Source organism: Solea senegalensis, linkage group LG3 (assembly GCF_019176455.1).
Source record: "Solea senegalensis isolate Sse05_10M linkage group LG3, IFAPA_SoseM_1, whole genome shotgun sequence".
In the NCBI taxonomy this organism is placed as follows: Eukaryota; Metazoa; Chordata; class Actinopteri; order Pleuronectiformes; family Soleidae; genus Solea; species Solea senegalensis.
The window spans coordinates 25,896,113-25,915,822 of NC_058023.1; the positions used below are offsets into that span (position 1 = coordinate 25,896,113).

General features: G+C 45.0%; 1 protein-coding gene across 3 annotated transcripts in view; it reads left to right on the forward strand.

Moving 5' to 3' along the window:
• Positions 1 to 19,710, forward strand: part of tafa5a (TAFA chemokine like family member 5a) — a 149,001-nt gene that overhangs the window by 49,281 nt on the left and 80,010 nt on the right. The window contains exon 1 of one of the 3 annotated variants that reach the window (XM_044022837.1): positions 3,015 to 3,719. The exons of the other annotated variants lie outside the window; for them this stretch is intronic. Coding sequence (XP_043878772.1) covers positions 3,629 to 3,719 — 91 coding nt within the window. The 5' untranslated portion in view covers positions 3,015 to 3,628. Of the gene's footprint in view, positions 1 to 3,014; positions 3,720 to 19,710 lie in introns of those variants that run through there. 3 annotated transcript variants of the gene reach the window in all.

The following is a 19,710-nucleotide window of genomic DNA, read 5'->3' on the forward strand; positions in this document are numbered from 1 at the left end:
ATTAATATGTGACATAGAGCAACATATGGAGTCGTTCACGTACACACACCGTGTCTGACGCTTCGGTTGTTTGGTTGCAGGTTGAGGTTGTTGTTTTTTTTCCACACCTTTACGTCTCAGGACATCTGCCTGTTTCGAACCAAAAGTCAAGATGTGGGTCATAAAAACCAAATCAGTGAACTGAGAAATACTAAAAAGGCTCTATAAAGCTGAGAGGAACTAGCAGGTCTGGTGATGATGGTTCCAGCCTCTTTCACATCATAGTAATTTAATCAGATGAAATTGCAAAAATGATCACAAATAAACACATTGATTATAGCCACTTTGAATAGATCTTAAATCTGCTAGGAGGGCGACGTGAATTGCTCCACGCAAATTCTGCTTTTTTGGCTTTATATTTGCTCATTGTGATACATAAACTGTAAAAGCAGAGGGATATTTAAGGTGCAGTGGAAGGCGGCATGAGTCCAGCAGCATTCATCCCTTTTCCTGCAATCTGCACTTGAGTTTATATCTGTGTACTAATGGCTGCACTGCTTTCAGAGGTTGTTCTGTGCCGCGTGGAGCTCGAGGCATCTGACCTAAGAGTGGAGCCAATTTTGATCCAAAAAGCATAAACTGAATATGAAAATGGACGTAGCCTCTCCAGTTCCAAAACAAACTCGCGTTTTGAAGCCCTGAGATTTGCGATTCGACTCGTGCCATGGCAGTTTTCGCAACCTAAATTTCACAGGCGTCACTTGCACGTTACATGGAACACCGCTGTCTCATCGTGTGGTTCAGGTGCTGTGAGTGTGTGTAGTGAGGACACAATGCACGACAATGGCGCCTTTGTGAATAGGAATAATTGTAAGTGGCTCCTCCTGCATTCACTTGGGATGGTGTCATTGTCGCATAACCGCTTCCTAATTATGCTCTACGCGTGCTGCCCACGGTCGTATTTAGCTTGTCGTATTGAGTGGTATAGGCACATGCAGCAGATGATGATGTCGGACGTGCACACACACACACACACACACCTACACCGTCACAAGCACACATGCAGTCATCCCACCGTAAATCCTTGTAGAGGTCAAGTCTTTAATTGCTTTCTGTGCCGTAGATGGATGGATCACACAAGCATTGGAGAGGAGGACAGGTGGTGTCAGTTTAGAGAAAAGGTCTCTCTCTCTCTCTCTCCCTCTCTCTTGCACACACACACACTTGTACGAGCGTTCTTAGTGAGGACACTCAAAGACATAATGCATTCCGGTGTCAGCCGGTTCCGTGAGTTGCCAGGTCGAGGCTCGGGTGACTCTCCTTGGCGACTAATTCTTCTGTTGTCAAAATGGTCTTGTGCTTGGTGGGCGGGGCTTACAGTAATACTCCACCTATCGGCAGGTTGGAAGTTCAGTTCGCGCGTGCGCGGTTGGGTAAAGTGTACCAGGGCTTTAACACCCCTGAAAATTAAACCCTAGTGCTTCTTTGTGTTCTTTTCCATAGTGGTTCCAATAGTTCCATAGTGCCAATACAGGCGATGCAGACCTGCTCAGGCTTTGACAGAGGTGATGATCTACGAGACATGAAGGCTGAACGCCTACACCGCGTCGCTTTGTGTGACAGAATGTGGGGACCAACCAGATTGTCCTCACAAAGATTTGTACAAGCACACACACACACACGCATGGTGACGTGTGAAAGAAGGCATGGAGATTTATTGCAGACACACACACACACACACACACAGTGTGGCATGCACGGCAGCCAGTAAAGACTGTTATCAGCTAATTAGGGCCAGTCGCTGCAGGGGCCAACCTTATTGACACTGCAATGACAGTTCTCTGGTTTGAGTGGCACCATCAGTCGTCCTGCCATATCATTCTGATTCAATTATAAAGGCACAGACGCAGGAATAAAAACCACAAGTACCCCAAGGAGGAAATGCTGGGCTTTCAGATGCTGCCATCACTTGGGCGGACCATATGGGTTATTGTGTGCAAACTGACCGACCGCTTCCAAACGACTGATGACGGACGAATTAAGTGGACTATTCCGCGTCATGCGAGAGCTAAGCAGCATGCAAATACACATAAAACGGGGAGCAATGGCTGTGTTGGCACTCAGGAAAAAAAGCAGGGTGGAAGGGATTACACAGACTATTGTTTTGCCATTCAGTGTTGGTCCTACTCCAGCCGGATTGTTTTCACTCACTGGATCCAGACATCCGTTAAAAGATCACACAGGACTGGGCTTCATGTGTAATCACTTCCATGATTGCTGAGCCTCAGGCTGGGCTCTACCCAAAGCCTTCTCCCAATAACTGGGAGGCTTGGCCAATGTGCAGGGTTTCTTTTTTTTTTTTTTTGGGACATTTCACCGAAAATATCTGCATTTTCTTTCCATAAAAAGACTAAAATAGCATTAATGGTGAACAGACAAATTTGCCTTTATTTCGTTTGCCATCTGATGATCACTCGCAGCCCACAGATTGCTCACTTTTTTGCTTATCAGTGTGAACATCCTGTTATAGCGGCTCGAGCTCAGGCGTTGGAGCTGGAGGAGATTATTTGGGGGAGTTGTGACGTAACCTGGAGATGGGGGGGGGGGGTAGTCGATTTGGTTTGAGGAACACACACACACACAAGTGAGACCGAGAGAGATGTGCTGACATGCATCTATTGTCTATTGGATCTTTAGCACATGATTGGAGACCAAAACCGGACAAAATAAAGAACCTGCAGCATCCACGTCATTGCCTTCAGAGAGAAGACAGGAGGATTTGTGGGACACGAGAAAATATGTTGTTGTTTGTTTGTTTTTTTCCCCGAAATGTGTCCAAGATGTGCGGGGCGCATGGAGATGCATAGTGTATGAAACTGGCTGTTGACGTGCGTAAATGGCGAGAGTTGCTCTGGATTGATTTTCATGAGAGAGAGAGAGAGAGAGAGTGACGAACTGGGAGAGCGAGGGAGAGACGGCGAGTGTGTGTGCGCCACGGAGAGAGAGAGAGAGAGAGCGAGAGAGAGAGAGGGAGGGAAACGAGAACTGCGAGGAGTCCTGGCTGGCAGTGTTTGCCTCTGCCTCTCCAGCAATGGGAGAGATGTGCGTAACGTGCAGCGGGCAGCGGTGATCGTCGTCTGCGCGCCGCATCGCTGTGGACCCCGTGCGCACTTGCAGACGGAGCCGCGCCGACACTGAGGGGCTCAGCGCAGCGCGTTCCACCGAACCCCACAGCGAGTCAGGCGACGACAGACTCTTGACAGAAGAGAGCGGAAAAAAACAACAACAAAAAAACCCCAAAACAAAACAGTGGAAGAGTGGAGGGAGAAGTGGTGGCGAGGAAGGATGTCAGCCCTTCAGTCTGTGATCGGGGGTTAATCGCCGCTGCGTTTGGAGTCACTCTGACGCACCGGCGGCGAAGAAAGCGCGCATATTTTTCCCTGTTGTTTCACGGATCCTATTGCGCTCATTATCACTCCTAACGCGGACTATCAAGTGAGGATTTTTCTTTTGCATGGAGAGGATGAATGATTAATTTAGTGTCTGAGAGCTGAGGTGGAGCGTCTCTCTCTCTGTCTCTCTCTCTCTCTCTCTCCCCCCCCGCGCTGCAAGGCTCCCACGGTCCGCCACAGACCCTTCCTACGCCAGGATGCAGATGCTCAGAGTTGCGTGGGCACTGACCGGAGCAGCGATCTGCTGCTTTCTCATTCTCCTCATTCACTCCCGCCTGTTCAAAGAAGGTAATCACTTACAACTCCACCGATTCACGTTGTCGTCTCAATGCGCCACCACATTTCTTTGACTCTAATGAAGTTTTCTGCTGCAATAATCCCAATGCGGAGTGTGTGCCAGTCTCTCCGGCTCAGTCGCATTTAAATATCGACTCCCCCCCACCTCTATTTTTGCTAGATCTTACATAAATCATCCATAATGAAGATGCTTGTCTCTGTGTGTGTGTGTGTGTGTGTTTTTCTCACCTTTTCTTTCCCTAATCAACAAGTCATCTCGCCGAGGATAATCGATTGGCCGATGTTGTGTCATGGAATGCATGAATTCAAGCCGTGTGCAGAGTGAGAGTGATTCAAACCGTCAGCTCACTGTTTGCATAGAACACTGATCTGTTGTAAACGTTTTCAATAGATGGCACTAGAGTCTAGCTTTAGGGTAACACTGAGGTCAAGCGGCTCTAATGTCTCCCCATTTACCTTCTATTGTGTTTTCTGCCCCTTTTCTGTTCGAGCCGATTTAATACCCCCCCCATCATTACACACCTCCCAGAGAGCCTCACTGATTTAATACTCTGTCCACAACTGTTAAGATTATCATGCTGTATGATGGTGCACAGCCTGTGGACATGGCTGCTCTCCCTCTCTCTCTCTCTCTGTGTGTGTGTGTGTGTGTGTAAAGGTGTTCATTCATGGAGTTGCACTTGCAGCTAAATATATGACATGTGGCCTCATGATTCTGTCTATCATCACCACTGCTTAAAATCCCACACACAGAGTAACAGCACACATATGAACCTGTACCTGTCTATGGAGGGGAGATCTCCTCATGTTGTAACTGAAGGATTCACAGCACTGGATGAACCCGGTGCATACAACCAGCCGTTAATATCCCCTTTAATACATGTATGCCCTGCAGCAAACATACTTGTGGAATGGTTGTGCGTTTTCCTTTTGTGTTCATTTTCACAAAGTGTGGCTTGGAATGGCCTCCCTCCTGTCTCCAGCCCTGGGCAAATATTCAGGTCAAGTGGCCAACTCTTTCCGCACCGTGCTGAGTCCATGGCCACTTTGCTTTGTGTTCGGAGAATGTCCAGCTTTATTGAAAGCCGAGGAGGAAGAGAGAATGAACAAGAAGTCTGTCAGCCAAAATGGGAGACAAAGGGGAGTTTTTTTGTTTTTTTTTTACTGGCACATGTCCTGAAGCCTTCCTCTAGAGTTTTTAATTTACCATGGCGTGCTAGCCTCTTCCAGAGAGGTCAAAAAGAGGATTGTGTGTCCACCCAACGGCACACAACAAATGCTGCTTATGGCTATGTTAATGCGAGCCGCTCTCATTAGATTTGGGCTGTCAGCATAGTGCCGGCTTGTTGACTGGCAAGGCAATATTTTTGACCTTCACAGCCGTGTTGATTGTCTGTATCATGTTGTGCTTTTACACCGAGGGGTTTTTTTTTTCCCCTAAGCCTGCATTTTCTATGCTTTCAGACTTGACACCCTATAGCCTTCAACTTTCGGGAAAAACCTGCCCGCTGTTTCGCTTAGTGGCAAGATGAAGCCGTTTCGACTTCAATGCGGTTTCCAAGGTGCCTATTTAAATTAAGCCGAGGGGACTGCGGAGAGACCGGCACCCAAAGGAGGGGTGAGAATGTGCCCACGTTAGGCCGCGGGAATGACCAAGGTCAAAGCCAGCCGTAGGGGCTAATAGCACAAAGTGATGAACTGAATTCAAAGGGCCGTGTTAGTGACTGTCTTTTGGGGGGCGAGGATAATGAAAGGCAGACACGAGGGGCCTAAAAAGAGCAGACCTCCTTCAACCCATTTAATCTAACCGCACATATTCCACTCACTCTGGTGTAAGTTAGTGAGAAAGGCAAGAAAATGCTCTGATTATTCACCTCTCCGTATATTTACCTCCAAGTACATAAGGGGAAGTCTTAGCCTGTTAGCACAAATACTTAAATTATCATCATATTGGTACAGGTTGAAGCGAATTTGCCAGGCGCTGCTTGTTGGCCGTATACGCGAGTTGTACGCCACGTTGCATCAGACGTCCTTGCATAATATGACACGGGATCGCATGCACTGAGAAATGAGGATGCGGCGCGGGGGGGTTTGGGGTGGGGGCATCGGTAATGGAAACATATTAAAACATAATGCATAAGGAATGTGGATGAATTTTGCACCATAAATTTCCCGCACTGTCCACTTCAATAATTCAGGCAATGGAGCGAATCCCATTTTGCTCTTCGTTGGCCGAGAGATTTGTCACAGGGAGGCAATAGGGAGCTTGACGGGTTCATTGAATAGTTTTTTTTTTAAGTGTTTGAGTCCACTGGGCAACGCCTGGACAATCTGGGCGAGAAAATGAAGAGATAACCATTTTTGTTCCTCACAGTTAGAAAATAATATGGCGACACCCCATGGATGTACAATTAAAATCATGACAAGTGGCTTCTTTAAAACCTCAATGTCCTGTAGTTATTTATTTATGCAGCAATGAAACTGAAGGGTTATGTGAAGATTAACTTGTGTTGAAATATTCAGAACTTTTTCCTCCCGGTGAACAACAACGATTCGATAGAAAGCGTTATTCTTAAGTGTTGTAAATTATAAGGAAACGTTCGAGTCAATAATCCTGAATGACTGATGTCTGTCTGGTCCTCGATGCGCGTGATTGTCTTTATCGTGGATAAAAGAATTCTGTGCTTTTACCGACAACATTACGTTTGAATGGATGATTTTGGTGCTTAGGAAAATAGTTTACAGGGAGTGCGAGCCTGAAAAGACATGAATTCTGTATCAGAACTAAAGTAGATTTAAAGTAAGGTAGCACTCTTCTAAAGAGAATCCCCGGTTCATCCTTCCGCTGAACTCATTTCGCTGGAAGACACCATTGCTGTTTCTTGCTCGAGAGAAAGAGAGAGGCAGATTGCCTATAATGCCTCTCGAACAATTACAAGTTAATTTGGAATTCACTCTGGGTTTTCTTTTTTACTCATTCACAAAAGTACTGCCTGTGCACCCTGGTGGCCCCTTGTCATCCTTTACCACTCGTTTGCCTAAAAGACTGCAGTTATCGATCCTCGGGTAAAACCACAGATTGAGCAACGATAGGCCAAAATGACAGAGACGTGTGTATTCACACACTGCGCCTGACACCGGGACACCGACGTCTGTTTTAATTTGCCACAGAGAGACACACTGTCCCAGTGATCCTATTGTACTATATAACAAAGAAGAGGGAGACCCTCTTGCACAGCCAAAAGTAATGCCATTGCTCGCCAGCAATATTACATCAGCATCATTTCCAAAAGAATACCTTTCTGGTGATTTCTTAGCCCAATTTATCCAGTTAATACATCACATGTTGGCTTTTGGATTGGAATGATGTGACTGAAAGTTGGTCTTACGCAATATATTAGCAAGCGGTCAAGGAGATTAACTACTTAACTAATAAACGAACCAATTGGACAAACACAGGTTTTTACATTATATTAATCAGGGTTTCACTCCAGGTTATTGCTGTTGGAGAATGGGCGGCCAATTACCAACTCTGGAGTCATAGTTTGAGTTTGTGAGCACCAATGCAGCCTTGCTGCTTACCATTCACAGCAGAGGTCATCAGGTGCGGGCTTATTTTAAGAGCTCCTTGTGGGAACGATGCCTAATCAGGTCACCTTTACAAAGCCTGGGCCACAGCAAGACAAAGGCCACTGCACTCGACAGCGTCTCCAAATTGACGTGGCCTTTGTTTGCAGCCTTCAAGACGTGACCCCATTGCTATGACCATTAGATATGTTAAACCCACAGTGCTGCGGCTGTGGGTTTATGGGAAGCGCCAGAGTTGACAAATAATGGTTGGTTATGTAAGATATTCAGAGACAGCGGTGATGTTTATGGTGACAGTTCTTTGTGTTTGTCCTCTCGGTGCTATATTGTTTGCGTCGTGCAGACGTTTCCCTCCAGTTATTTTTTTTTTTTCAGTGTGCCCTCAGTGAGTGTTGATTCATTTCTTCCAGCAGAGCATTAATTCAGTTTGTGCTAAAGAAGCAGAATGCCGAATGTACCCACGGGCACGGTTGTTAAAAGGCGTAGCTGTCTGTCAGCCGTCACCTGCATCTAAAAGATGTAGTTTGTTTAATTACAAAGAAGGCCAGACTGAGCTGCAGAATATGACTCAGAGTTACAGCAGCAGAGGTGTAATCATTAAGCATTTTGTCCTTCTTAAGCATCTATTATTAACCCGAAGAAAGCAGGGATTTTAGGGAAGTCGGCCCCGTAGCACAGCTTTAGGCTCGGGTGACATAAAAATAATATGCGCGTATTTAATGCCGCAGTAATACTCCTTTAGCATACACAAGCAATGTCACGATCGTTGTGTTTTACTCAGCAAATCCTCGGCGATGTCACATCCCTCACAGCAATAATGCACACAGGTGAGCAGAGCGTTCCTCTGCATGTAATCCGCTGTGAACGGATTTAAATTTAGCACAGTTTATCTTTAATGGTCAGCCATATCCCGGAGGGGTAATGCTCATTAATCAATCGCTTTAACTGATTCATTAGTTACAGGGTTTGTTAATTAATTCACTTCAATGAATCAATCACAGTTGCAGCGGGAACCGGTGGTGGTTTTTCCAAGGTAATCTAAGTCGACCCACTTGTGTCCCGTGTCCAGAGGCCCTTTTAATCTGTGTGTTTGTGCGCGCAATGTTTTCTAATGCCACTGTTTTTCACAGTTGTTATTGATTGTGGGACAGTAAAAAGTGTGCACTATTGCACCCAGTTTTCCTAAAGTCTTATTGATTGCGTTTTGGCAGCGCAGAGGGACAATAAAAAAAAAAAAAGAGGCAGTGGTTGGATGAAAACCTGGCTGTGAGGATCGTCTCTCTAGCCTCCAGTTTTCTGTGGAGAGAGTCACTGGCCTTTGGAAATAGTGATGTCAGAGAGACATCGACCTACCACACTCCATTCCTACCCTTCCGCCCATGAAGTGCTCTCCCGAAACTCCCCGAGGCCCCACTAATCCAAGCCTGAAGACACAGGATTGAGCCACTCCGCGAAACCTTGAATCAGCAAGGACAAGCAAGGCTACGTCTCACATCGTCAGACCCATTAACACAGTACAGATGCCGGTGATAAAATGTGTAGCGCACGCAGTAAATTCTGGCACAGGTCAGCAAGGTAGCGCCGATTGCTAGATTTGGTTCCTCCTGAACGTGCGGTATGAGGAACCGCATTGAGGCCTGCATGACTTCAACAACCGCAGCTGTATCTTTAATTAAAGCCTCGCGCATCAGCTCGGGGATGTGTTCTGGTCACTGTATGAATAAGTCATGCACACACAGGATTGAATGAAGGAGGAGGGTTTGGCAGAAGACGCACGGAGAAAGTAGTACAAGAAGAAGGAGGGCCAGTTGTTTGAAAGGTTAGAGAGTAGCGGGGGCCATTTGTCTATCGGCTTGTCAGCTGGCGGGAGAGAGATCCTCTCAGATCAGCGTTTTTTCCTCTGAGGAAGGGCGGATTCCTCCGGGACCATTCTTGCAACACCGGCAACATGTCCGTCAGGACCATCTCTCAAAGAGGAGACCGCCCCTCCCCTCGCCTCGTCCAGCCCCAAGCTTAGAGAACGTTCATCTATTTACACAAGCAGAAAGAGTGCTGATTTAAGGGAAGTGATTCCATCCCCGCGTCCATCTTATTCATAAACAAGTCCTCCAGACTATTGATTCCGTGACCACCGGGGTGCTTGGGTGTGATACATTCACACGTTCTTGTGGAAATGACAAGTGCGAGGTGTGCTTACCCCGCTGTGGTTTCAATTTGTGCTTTTTCCCCCCGCTGTGTCAAAGGTAGCGACGAGGCCATCCCCGCGTTCGATCAATCGCCATTTCCTCCCTCTGTTCATCTCGCCGATCAATAGCTACTTAAGAAGTCTGATCTTCCTCGTGCGTGGGATCACGCTCATCTGAATGGATTTAGAGAAGAGAGATGATGTTTTTTCTCCTGTCTTCACAAAGCAATGGCCCAGAGGCCCCTGTGACTCGGATGTGGTGTCTGTGATAACGGGCTCGGTCATGCTTTATCCCGTCCGACAGAAATGTAGGTTTAATCCGACATTAGGTTGGCCACAGTGCATTAGCTTTTCGTGTCAAAGGGGCCCGAATATTACCGATGCTACGCCGCTCGGCTGAAACAAATTGCATGTTACTCCTCAGAAAAGTAATGGAGGCTTTATCGATTCAAACAAGGCAAGCCACTTGCTTTGTCTCGGCTGTCAGAATGTGTCTAAACTAATTTCATAAAGATCATTATTTTATTTCTCAGGATGTCCTGCAGCCAAACAAGATCCCCCCCCCCCACTTTCGCTCGCTCCCGCCTCTTGCGCCGCGTTCGGGCGGCTGCTCTCATGGTCCAATTGAAAAGAAATTAGAATAGAATGACACATAATGAAAATCACTAAAAAACATTGGCGTGTCACATCCCCTTAGCTCATTGCACCCTTGAATAGATTGCTTGTGGGGTTCCAGTTCCTGTTCTCAATCCGGAGCTGGGGAAAATAGGTTTAGCTCACTGTAAAGGCCAAGCCATAACATTATGGGTCATAACAAGCGTCATTTATCTCATAATGCCATTACAGGGCGCGGCGGCGAAGGTGCTGACATGGGTGTTAGTCACGCAACAAAGCGCGATAGCGCAACACGTTCGGAGATCATCGTTGACATAATTGACATAGCTGTCGCATGGTTTATGAATTGGGTTCTAACAGGCTGCTGGAATTACAATATCTGGCATGTTTTCATTGATTGCGAGCCTTGTTATAAACAAAGATGAACGCAATCCACGTTTTAAGATATGTGGAACAGGAGATGCCGACGTTTGTGTATCCATTGGTTCTTCCTCTTGGTGTCTAGTAGCTCCAGTTGGACTTTACTCTCTCTCTTAATTGCTTTTTGTTCTTTCGCACAGGTACGTTGTTGCTACATATAATTTTTATGCTCATGTTTACAGCTCTGTCGATACCGCAGCAGGGCAGAGGAGTTAAAAAGAGAGGAAGGCAAAAACAGCGGGCAATGCGGCTTCATCATAATCATCACGGTCTATTCCGCACGGGGAAAGAAAGAAACTTCATTATTGCACCTGCAGGGAGTGTTGAAACCAAACTCATGAATACAGAAAGCTTTCATCCATGGTGTGTTGTTTCTTAACAGTGTTGATATTTGGGTTTTTAAAGTCACATTGTTCACTTACAAATAATAAATATGCACAGGATACGTACTGCATATAAAGTCATGCTCTGCATTTAATAATATGGGTGCTTTGTGTGTGTATATATATATATATATATATATATATATACAGATGAGAAAGAAAGAGAGAGACTGATAAAAGTCTGTGTATAAGGAACAGGTGGGTCACCGCTTTTTACATTAGATGAGTCTGGCGTACATCGTCCACCCTTTCATAACAGCGGCTTATCTGTCCTCTCCTTCCTGTGCTGCGTTATCATCGCCAAGAAATGTACAGCGCGAGGCCCGAAATCGGACACGCGTACACACAAAATCATATTATTATACAATGATATGTATTCAGCAAATGAAATGTGCCAGGTTTGCACATTTGCCTTGCTGAACAGACAATAAATTATACCTTGCTCACTGGCTCATAAGCCCAAGGATAACACCACATCCAATGAGTTGAAGGGAAATGGGACTGCACGTGATGCAGGTAACAGTTGGCCCTTGCTTAAGTTGAGTTGCGGGGGGAGACGCGGCGTTGACATGTGGGTCTTATTTACCTTCCGTGTGTGTGTGTGTGTGTGTGTGTTTTCCCGGCATATCAACACGTAGCCAGATAAAGCGGCGGCCACAGACACACGAGCATGTCACCGCGCGGCGGCGTAGTGACAAATACGAATGGCGACAAAAGCATATGCAGACGCACAGTCTCGCAAACATACAGCGGCGCTTGACAGGCTGCACGCGCTATCTTGTGTTTGCTTTAGTGCATTGCAAATTCCTGTAGCTCCTGGAATAATTTATCAAACAGACTGTGTGTGTGTGTGTGTGTGTGTGTGTGTGTGTGTTAGCCTGCACATGAACACACTCTTCAAGAGAAATAAATGTTGCAAGTGCAGATGTGCACCGCGGCACGGAGCCATGTATGCATACACATAGAGCAACAGAGGGTCACTTGCACACTCACACGCGCACCAACACGGTGTGCGACGGGTTCTTATGGGACTCGCGAGAGGATGAAATATTGCTGCAGAGGCCACACGCATGCACACAGTCCACAGTGAAACACACACACACACACACACACAAGTGAAGGGGTCACTGAAGCAGCCTTAATAGATACGTCTTCCACGTGTCAGCAGCTTGATAACCTGACACATAACATGCATAAACACCCACACACACGCATGACATCCTTGACATCTGTCATTTGGTCGCCGCTCATCAACGGATACAACACACACACACACACATTACACACATATACAGCAGATATGGAAGCAGACAGAAAGGCGTTACTGTGGAGGCAGACTGGACGTAAAAGTTGTGACACCTCAGCCTTAATAGTGTCTGATAGGTAAACAGAGCATAGCCACCCACCTGCCTTTGGCCCAGGTGGAACCACTTGAGCAAATTGCCTCCTTAATTGATGGACTTGAACTGGTTGGTGTGTGCAAGCTTGTGCTTGTGTGTGTGTGTGTGTGTGTGTGTGTGTGTTACTGCTGGGGCCTCTGCCGGTGCCTGTGGCTAGGGGAGCAGTAATAGCGGAAAGAGAAATCTGTCAGCCGGTAATGAAATAATTGGCACAAATGGTTACACATGCAGGCGACCGCATACACACACACACACACTGACAGAGAGAGAGAGAGAGAGATGTCGATGCATGCACTCAGTCGCATTTATTTTTTTCACATAGCACATATGCACAGTCACAGTCTCGCAGGTTTGCACATTCTTCATTGTGCAAAAAAAAAGTCAGCGCCCTTCATGAGGACACTCACAGGCATCACGCGTTCCCTGGTCTCCCCCGACCCTGACCTCGAACCAGATCAACGAAATGCCTGATCCTAAACCTAACTTAAACCTTTCAAACTTGTGAGCAGCCAGAGGTCAAGATGTCCTCACAAGGTCAAAACGTCCCCACGTAGATCGGTGAATCTAAATGTGTTCTCACGACCTTTGACACACACACACACACACAGGTTCATCCATGAGTACAGATTACAGACTGGTAAAGGAGCCCGGTGCACCGTTCCCTCTGGTCGTAGCTACAAATGAACTAACCCAGTGGGTGACTATGGACAGATTGTGACAGTAAATGAGGTGGAAAGAAACAGACGGATAAAATGTAGCGATAAAGGAAGATGGACGGGATATAAGGCAAGAACACTATCTATACATATACTGTATGTATAAGTAAAAGTGTGTAAAAGGTGCAACAGACAAGAAAAATACAATGATGTCTGAGAGCGAATGAGACAGACACACAGAGAGAGAGTCACAGGTTGTTGCCGATGGGTTGCTTCTTGAAATAAATTCTTTTTGGGGGAGGGTTACCATGGCAACTCAGGTAACGGCAGACAGACACCGCTTGTGCTAGTAACCTGCAACAGTGCAAAGAGGCAAAGTAAGAGGAAATCATCTTCATTCTAAGTTTGTTTCCCCATAAGATTTGGTCCAACTCCGTTCTTTGAGGTCATTCAGTTCTTTACGTAATCGGCAAAATTTGGACTAAGAGTTATGTGTCAGATTTCTGTAAACGTACGCTCTGATCGAGAATATGCCAAAAGTTAATAACTTCTTAGGGAAGCTATCATGAGTTTGAGTGGGACACCGCAGAGGTCATCTATTTCTGATGTTAATGTTTCCTGCGTCACTAGAGAGTGTTGAACTCTGTTATCCAAGAGTGATCTTCGGCTGGCTCCTGTGAGTATGAATGGAAAACATTGCCTGTGGGGTGGCTTTGCACAGCAATGCAAAGCCACTCCATTATAAAATATAATTTTGGCATTTAATAAATCACCTCAGTGAAATTATGGACACCATTTTCTGATAAGTCACCGTTTAAAGCCGTATTGAATAGCTTTATAAATGGTTCCGAAATCAATGCTGCGTAGGTCAGTTTTGAGTCATTAATCAGAAAAGCTTTTGGGCTGCCAGGTTCTGGAAAATCACCCTCCAGCAGGACACTTTCCTCCGCCTTTGAAACCACCTCTTAAACTCATCAGGGAGGCCCCTCCAACAGACTGTTCGACTACTTTCCTTTTCTTCTGAAAAACGCTGCGGGACGTTCGGACCTCAAAAAATCTATTGAAACCTGCAGAATGTAATTTAAGACTGAAAACCCGTAGAACTTATGCTCGTTGACATGTGTTTAAAACAGAAAAAGCAGAAATGGAAAGGGATCGATACAGAAATTGCATGAACTAAAGACTCTTAATGACATAAAGACTGTCTTTATAAATCAGGGCATTTTTCTGCATGGAGCTTGCATGTTCTCCCCGTGTGTGTGTGGGTTTTCTCCCACAGTTCAAAAACATGCAGAGGTTAATTGGATGCTCTAAGTTGCCTGTAGGTGTGAATGTGAGGATTAATGGTTGTTCGCCTCTGTATGTTGCCCTGTGTCCGCTGGGATTGTATAAATATTAGCATAGCATTAAAAATGAGTTAAGTAACTGTAACCCAATCTAGCAACCCAAAGATTTGCTCCTATTAAAAAAAAAAAACTATACTGATCTATAAAGTAAATTATGTATAATATAATAATCATAACATATTCAATAATACCTTTAAATCCTTTCTTTCTTTCTTTTATTGTCGGTTTGTCATTCGTAAAGTCATCTTATTGTAATTTTCTTTCACGTTTCTGTAGGTGCTTAATTTCTTCCAATTAACATCTGGAAACTTGCGATGTTGCGTGAATTGTGAAACACTTTAAAGCCTTCCGTCAAAAATAAAACCTAATCTAATCTTCAAAAACATAAAGTTGTAATCACATATCATTAGTGGTATCTCTCGGTGATATTTCCGAGCAGTAACTCTCTTGTTTCCCTTCATTAAATGGCCCCAGCTTCCAGTAATCGTCGTAAAAACCTCCCGATGCGTTGCTCCTCAGTGCCTGTCTGCGTTTCCGGGGTCTGCCTGGTTATCTGAAAACGTAATCAAAGGAGAGTTTGATTTGATTTTGAACTGCGTCGTCAATTTGAAAGCCTTTGTGACAATTTTGTGTGCGCACGATTAGCAGCACAGAGCAAATGTGCGCTGTAAAGCTTTAATTCATCGACTTACCGTTTTCTTGATCACTGATAGGTCCTGTCTCTTCTGGCACTTACTTGTTTGGTTTTAAAAGCAATACATACATAGTTACCTTGAAGAATTCTCCTCTAAGCCCTTGTCATATTGCAAAATGTGTGTAGCTGCAGCAGTTGTAGTCAAGAGCCAGTCGCGCTCACACGGCGTCCTCAAAATAGCCCGGTAATGGAGCTACGCGAGTACATCTGTCTTGTGGTGTGGCCCTCTGGAAGTGAGAGGAGACAGAAGAGAGGGACTGTGTGTTTGTAACAAGTGTGCTGGATGCAGATGTGAGGAAGCCGCACCAGTGTAAGTCTCCGCAGGGGGTTGTATGGGGATGTGTCACGTGCGTGGTTGTCTGCGTGTGTGCAGGCAGGTGTTCTGCCATCCTTCACTTTGTGTACACCTGTCTCTACACACAGTTGTTTGTCAGTATAGATGAGAGGTTGATGATTAATTGTTTTCGCCAATTATTTGGCCCCCAATTGCCTTTAAATATCTGTACACGACATTATTTTTCTCTTAATAACCAAAACAAGTATTTAGGAAAAGCTAGTGTTATTCATTTAACTGATCTGCACAAATATCACACAGTAATCATTTTAAATATGTTATTGCAATGAAAATGGGAATAGTTGTGTAAAAATGACCATTTTCTCTCATATTGCCAATCACAGTCAATCGCGATGAGACATTTATTTAAAATTGTTCAGCCCACAGTGTGTTAACTTTAGAGGAGTGGCTACGAGTTGCATACAGTGCCCCTGTGATGATTAATTGTTTTAGCCAATTGTTTGGCCCCGATAGCCTTTAAATATGTCTACACAACATTAACAAGTGTTTAGTAAAAAGCTAGTGTTAGTAATGCAGGGTCCACAGTAGGGCGGAACGATTTTATCGAAATTGCAATGTGGCCTACTGCAATTTTCATATTGCAATATTTCTTCAAGCTAAAATGTGTGTCCAATTACCATTTTGGATGTCCTGACCTATACCCATCACATCATATTCTCCAGACTGAAGAAAACATCTTTGTGTTTGTTTTTTAACCGATCTGCACAAATATCACACAGCTACTCAAATGAAAATGGGAATAATTATGTAAAAATTACCATTTTCTCTCATCTCGCCAGTCACAGTCAAAGTAATCGTAATCTGATATTTATATAAAATCATTCATCCCTAGCCCACTTTGTGTTAACTTTAGAGGAGCGGCTACGAGTTGCATTCATTGACCCTCAGAAAAAGCAGTTCTTGCAGCCCACTAACCGAAGGCCTACTGATGATGCATTCAAGGAAACTAGCACGTTTCATGACGCCTGCTTGCTGCCGTTGCTGCTACCTTTTGTAAATATGCACCACTAATTAGGTGTAGTCGTTAGGTCATTGGAGAGAAGGGGAAATAGGTTTGATGTTTTCCATCACAGTAATAATTGTACAGTCTTTATTCAGTCTTCAATATTGTCATTTTTATTACAAATGTTCTTGCTGCTATTTTTCTTTCCCTCTGGAATTGGCGGTATAGGAGCCCTCTTGGATAGTTAATCAACTATTGGCTTTTTTATGAGTCACACTATTGTTAATCTATCAGCCCTTACAAATACACCACTGTTCGACCTCTGATATATACTCCAGTCAATGTGTGCAGCCATGGAGTCCCTGTGCGTGTGCACACTCAGTTCGTTGATAATTAGCACAGAGAGTACGGGGAAGACAACACACGCAAATGGAAAATAATAAGAGCAGCAAGTGCTGCCGAGTCCCCCAACCAACCAACCACCCACTCTCTGGTTACCGTGGAAATCCAGATAAGGATGTTCCCTCTCTTATTCTGCTAACAGGGCTCTGCATTGGCTCCGACAGAGCTTGAATACCAATTACACTGGCCTGGCACCTCCTCCACTGAAGATAGAGACCGAAATAGGGGTTGTGGTTAAGCGAGGGTGGGGGGGGGGCGAGGTGGCGGGACAGAGAGCGACATACAGAGAGGGACGGCGGTAGAGATAAATGCAAGGACAGAGGGACACAGTGAAGGTACAGCTGACTATATAAAATGACGACAAATGGGAGTGCGCGGAGTGCGGAGGAGGGGACGGAGAGCACAGCATGTGTCTGGGAATGAGTGAGAGGAGAGGGATAAAGGAAGGGAGACAGGGGGTATGTGAGAGTTTGGGGAGCTTTAAACAAGTGACACTTAACTCTATCAACCCTCCCTTAGTCCACAACTTTTGGCTCTCGGAGGTGATTGAGGTAGCACAACGCGGCGTCCCCTCGCCCTTTACTGTCAGTGACCATTCCCTGTGAAGTTAAAGCTTTTTCTCCCGCTCTCCCTTCCGCGTCTGAAAAGTGACGGCTGCCTATCGGCTGGTAATAATAGCAGAGGCCTGATGATAGCTCTAGTGTTGAAGCCACTGAATAATTTATCACTTATGCCGCGCTGCAGTGAGCACATAGTCTCCATTAAAACACATTGACTCTCTGAGCTCCAGCTCTGGCCCCTGGCTTTATTACCAATGCACACACACACACACACACACACAGTACATTCACACACAGAGACACATTTGAATGCTTTCATAAATGGAGAACTTCCTCTACATGCTTGACATGCTCCTGTTTCTCCCTCTCTCTCCCTTACTCCCTATTTCCTCCCTCTTTTGTTATGCAAAAATGCTGCCGCTACAGGAGGCCTCGCTGTTTCCTCTGCAGGAGCAGGAGGACTGTGTTGAGTGAGGGATGAGAATTCAAGTTCAGGAAAAAAGAAACCTGGACGCGAGCACGCTCGGCTCCTCCGAGGGGATCGACAATGAAGGAGGCAGTGCACTCTTTAACTCCCGGCGCGTTAACACTGTGTCACCACTTACTGTGATATACAGTGCATTTGTCTCCTTTGCCGTCTAGTGCTTCCCTCTTGTTCCTTGTTTCCTTCTCTCGGTGCGAGAGCGGCAGTTTGTTTGTTTGTTTATTTATTTATTTATTTGCAGGAGTCAATTGCCGCGGCGCTACCGTTGTGACTGGCACAAAGACTGAGTTTGCTTTGAGACGCAGCAAACTCGGCTCCTGCTCATCCTGTTATGATGGAGCACTGTGTTTCCCGTGGAAAGTTCTCCTCCTCCTCCTCCTCCTCCTATGTATTTGACCACGACACTACTGTTGTTTTGTTGTGAATGAAATGGTGTTATCTTTACACTGTGACTCCAGATCGACGCGTGGGATTAGGTTGAACAGCGGTGCTCTGTTTGAGCTGAGTGATTTGTATTCAGACTTTTTAAGTGTCTCCGTGGAGCATCACTGTCTAACATCTCTGTGGCTGCAGAAACCGGTGCGGTCGTTAGTTGCCTGTAAAATATTTATCGCAGTTGCTTAAGCCAATCGTAATAGATGTAACTTAGTTGGAAAAAAAATGTTTACTTGTGATTGGGGAATAGTCAAGTCAGGACAGATGACGGATAGATAGACAGATAGATAGAGAGATAGACTCCAAGCCTGTGTCTACTTCCAGTCCTTTCAGCTGTTACTCCAAAACTCATTAGCCAATCAGCAGGCAGCTTCCTAAGGCCCGCCCATTGTCAGAATTGTAAACAAAAACTGACGGGAAAAAGTGTTACTTGATAATATTGACACAAATCTAATTCTATAGTCTTCTACCGTCTCGGCTTTAAATGATGTAGCTTATAGTTGTTTAATATTCATTTTAAATATGATTATTGTTTTTTTTTTTTTTATAAAAATGAATTTGTCGATGATTTTCCCCGATGAATTGAGTTGAATTGATTAAATGTCGATCCTTAAAACTGAACCAAAAAATGATTCAGTTTTAAGGATTTATTTGTTTATGTGGAGCAAAGAATACCTGAAATATTCACATTTAAGAAGCTGAAAAATCTTTTAAGAAGCTAAAAAACACTAAAAACCGATTAATCCATTATCATAATAGTTGACCATTAACCTTGTCTCAGCCCTAAAATATCCACCTCCCTTCTGTCAGGACTACAGACGCTTGACATCATTGTACCTATAGTTTTGGGCTCCGAGCGACAAAGCACGACCTACGTTTTTCCGAGAGTTGCCGCCGGGGATCGGAAGTGTCAGACGGAATTCTCCCGCACACATATTCTTGATTACGGAGCTGTGAATAGGTGATGCCACTGGCGTGTTTTACAATATTAATGACTGCATGTCACCGTCTAATTCGGGCAATGTCAGGCGCTGTTGAATCCGGCGAGAGAGAAAGGATGAGTTACAAACACAGGTACAGAGACACGGGAGAACCGAGCGATGCAACAGGACTAAAACTCGGAGACTTCTTATGGCGATAAAGCCCGACGCAAACCTAAAAAACATCTAAAAAAACAAAACTGGGTTTGAATAAATCAGGAGAAGTTATTTTACACTGCTGTCATGTTTGGTCTGTTAAAAAATACTTTTATTTTTTTTTGAAAGTCACCCTTTTATCCCCCTGACATGTGGCGTGCGCTCATGTCAGCTGCCTCGAACGAGGTTGCATTAGCTAAGTAAAATAATTTCACTGTGACTCACATGCATGAGAAATGATGTTGGAGTTTTCTTTTTTTTTTTTGTCCTAGCCGGCACTGTTATGAGTTTAATTAGGTCTGTCACTTATTTTTCCTGCGCTTTTTATGGAGGCCCCATGGAGTTCATTCAAATGCATATTGAGCAAGTTGGAAGGTTTT